Source organism: Camelina sativa, chromosome 16, assembly GCF_000633955.1.
Source record: "Camelina sativa cultivar DH55 chromosome 16, Cs, whole genome shotgun sequence".
Classification (NCBI taxonomy): Eukaryota; Viridiplantae; Streptophyta; class Magnoliopsida; order Brassicales; family Brassicaceae; genus Camelina; species Camelina sativa.
This window is the reverse complement of record NC_025700.1, coordinates 26,344,469-26,347,882: the sequence shown is the minus strand read 5'-3', so window position 1 is coordinate 26,347,882 and position 3,414 is coordinate 26,344,469. Positions and strand designations below refer to the sequence as shown.

Below are 3,414 nucleotides of genomic sequence, written 5' to 3'. Positions count from 1 at the left end.
AAACTGTGAGCTTTAGAGATGACAAAATGGTGATCATAATCATAAATGTGGTGTACAAGCAAAGGAAATTATCTTACAAATCTAGCGCCCCGCTCTGCAAATCAAGTAAGAAATCCTTTGCTACTTTTCGTGCAAGGTCATTCCTCCTGGACAAAAAAAACCAAGACTGTATAATACCAAGACTACAAGAGATCAATGTATAGTATTAATATAAGACCATTCATGCACAAAAGCCCGACATAAACTGTTGCAAATGGCTCTTGAACTCACCTTTCTATGACAGAGAGTAAATTTGTTGGATGATACTTATTTTTCAACCTGGACGTGTAACATAGATACACATGTTAATAGGTTAGCTTGCAGAATATACCAGAAGAATGCAAAAGATGGAAACACAGAGTGGAAATAACCATTCTTCTTCTTTGTGGGTGTTAAAATAGGCACGTTTCTGTGTTGTGATATACTCTGACTTGTACTCTTGATATCTGCATCAAGAAAAAAGTTTACCACTGCAGCTTACGATACAACTGCTTAACCAACAAGACTAAGTTGCAGAAACCGCACCTGCGTTCAGCTTCAGATGGCAATATATCATCTTCCAACTCCTGAATAAATTGTTTGTATGACATCAATCCGTCCCTGGATAAAGGAAATACAACGTTACGTATTATTAAATGCAACAGCAAGAAGACTACAAACAGCAGTAGTTGTGTGCCACTTCTTAAACGTAAAACAGATCAAACTTAAACATTTGGAACCAACATAATGAGGTTATCTCGTACTCAACAGAAATAATGAAAAGAGATGACAAAGTCAACAACGCATGTTTGAGAAATGATTTTATCGAATTAGTGTCTGATCAATTGTGTATCTCAAACATTTGCTCTAACTTTCTGGAGCTATAAGGAAGTAAGCATATATGCCTCATCGAAGAAAGAACATTCTAAAAGAGATAAAACTTCGTTTCATTGAGCACCATAGGACAGTTCATAACTCCTAGTATACATTCAGTAGATTAAAAATCCACTACCAAGAATCTACACACCATATGACAAAGATAGCAAATCATGAAATATAAAAGAAAAATAAACAAAGATGAAGGAGCCTTAACCTTTGAGTATTTCCGCTGTTGGAAGCATCACCATACCCTCCACGTCCTCCCTCCCATTCTGCCAAAAGAAATAAAAAATTAAAAGGTCGATTTTGATATCACTCTCCTAAAATAGATTGCTTGTTCACAAATAGAACTGTGAATTAGTTACTCAAACTGTATCCAATCCACAGCATATAGAGAGAAAAATATGAAGCTATGACTATGAACTATGCTAGTCAAATGAACCAAAAGTCTTCAATCTATAAGAACGCCCAATGACTATGAACTATGTTAGTCAAATGAACCAGAAGTCTTCAGTCTATAAGAACGCACAAAGACAGACATCTTAAACATGTCTCACAAGTGAAGCCGTGGTTATACTTAAGAAAGAGATGTCTCACCCTGATGGCGACCCATAAAGCGGCCGTGAGGCCTTTCATCACCATAATTAGGTCTCCCACCAATTTCACGATCATATCCTCCACCATATTCATATCCAAATCTAACATGCAAAAGAAGAATTGAGTACAGATTAGGAAATCACGAAAACGAAGGATATAACAATCATTGATACAAGAGGATATCTAACGTGGTCTGTGATGCACTTTTCTATTCAGCTAAGCAAGAATGCAACTTAGCCTTGTATCAAATCACAGTACCCATATGACGTTGAATTATATATAGTTCAATCGGTAACAGATGAACTCTGATGTGTGGTTCCAATTGAAGTGTGAGTGAGCAATGAAGATCCAAGCCTAGGGGATAAAGGATTACCTTCTATCGGGAGGCCCATAGCCACCACGAGGACTGCCACGGCGAGCATCATAGCCATTATCATCCCTCCGATAACGCTTATGAGGAGGTGAGCGGCGCATGGGAGGAGGAGAGTGCCGCCTATCTCTGTACGGAGGCGGAGGACTCAAGCTAGGACGTCTCTTGTAATCCCTACGAGGCGGTGGGAGAGGCGAACGGTCACGGTCACGGCGATTAGGCGGACGTTCGAGGTCTCTGTCGTCACGCCGCTCTTTTGAATCTCTCTCACGGCGTAGTGGAGGTTGTTGCTGTTCATGTTCCTGCTCTTGTTGCGGCAGAGAGGAAGAAGGCGGTGGAGGAGGTGGTGAGGAAGAGGTCGATTTCTCAGGGACTCGGTTATCGACGGAATCAGACGGAGGAAGAGTCACATCGGCCATTACGATCGGAACCCTAAATCGGAGAATCCCAAAAGCCTCTCTGTCTCTCTCTCTCTTTACGTTTACGGGTTCTGCTGCTGCTGCTGTTACAGTGAACTTTATTCAATTTGGCCTTACTCAGAGGCCCATCTTCATCTTCATGAAAAATTTAAGGGTTTTAAAAAGTACGAGATCATTTTGTATAATATTTAAATTGATTTTTAGTTAGAATAATGTTCAAAACAAAGGAAAAATAGGGGGCGACAAAAAAAAAAAAAACAAAAACAAAAACAAAAACAAAGGAAAAATCGGGAAAATGTGAGAGAAGTAATTCAATTCCTTCATATTTTTTTTTAATTGAAGCATATTAATATGAGAAATTAATTCAATTTGTTCTAAGTAGAGAATCTCATTACAAAACATACTAAACCAAAAACTAAACAACAAAATAAAATTAAATATTGAACATCTTCTAAGTGAGGAATTAACATAAGTTTCCATCATATTTAATTATATACTCAAGAAAGTTCTGGACTGAACCAAACTGTATGTACTTCTGGACAGAAGAAAGTTCGATCGACTCCCACTAAGAATTTTAAGAATCGACTCAAATCAAATCCCTAAAGAAAAACATTTCACACTGCTACGAGAAATAATTATAGACCCAAAGATGTGACATGAAGTTTTGAGGAGCTGCCAAAATGGGTTTCTTCTGGTTTAGGAGTGAGTAGTCCTACTTACTCGAACATGCTTGGGAGAGGTCTCACGGCCATGAATGCGTCCACCATCTGTGATACCCAATTTTGTTTTTTTTTTTTTTTTAAAACTCCTGATACTAAATCTTTATTTTTAGTTTGAGAAAGAAAAAAAAAAAGAGTTTTTAATTACCTCATTGGTAACAGCAGCTCGTGCCCTGCGGTGTTTCTCCACTATTTCTGTCAAGACTTCCGTGACTCGCTTCTTTACATCTCCTGATTGCATGTTTCCATCTTTTTCTCCATATTCCAAAATATATATATATAGTACAATTTTCAAAAACCCTTGGACACATTTTCCTTCTGCGTAGCGATCTTAATAACGAACTTATTGACTAGTGTTACCTTTCTAATGCGTTCAAGTTTGGAATCATCTTCAAGAAAGAAACTCAAATAC

The 3,414-nt window shown here is 38.0% G+C and overlaps 1 protein-coding gene and 1 long non-coding RNA gene across 2 annotated transcripts; both read right to left on the bottom strand.

Moving 5' to 3' along the window:
• LOC104754071 (serrate RNA effector molecule-like) lies at positions 74-2,283 on the bottom strand. The gene is made up of 7 exons (XM_010476229.1): positions 1,868-2,283; positions 1,495-1,595; positions 1,112-1,169; positions 565-639; positions 411-485; positions 271-318; positions 74-146 (listed from the first exon to the last, which is right to left on the bottom strand). The coding sequence occupies exons 1-7, from the start codon at positions 2,281-2,283 to the stop codon at positions 74-76; spliced, it is 846 nt and encodes a 281-aa protein (XP_010474531.1).
• Positions 2,634-3,414, bottom strand: LOC104752608. The gene is made up of 2 exons (XR_762007.1): positions 3,151-3,414; positions 2,634-3,050 (listed from the first exon to the last, which is right to left on the bottom strand). It is a non-coding gene; the product is annotated as an uncharacterized LOC104752608 (long non-coding RNA).

Bases quoted from the DNA above. Each gene is read 5' to 3' on its own strand.
- LOC104754071 (XM_010476229.1), bottom strand. From the start codon at position 2,283: ATGGCCGATGTGACTCTTCCTCCGTCTGATTCCGTCGATAACCGAGTC. The intron at 1,170-1,494 runs GTGAGACATCTC...TTCTTTTGGCAG, and splicing joins CTTTATGGGTCGCCATCAGG to AATGGGAGGGAGGACGTGGA. The intron at 640-1,111 runs GTTAAGGCTCCT...TCCTTTATCCAG, and splicing joins AACAGCGGAAATACTCAAAG to GGACGGATTGATGTCATACA.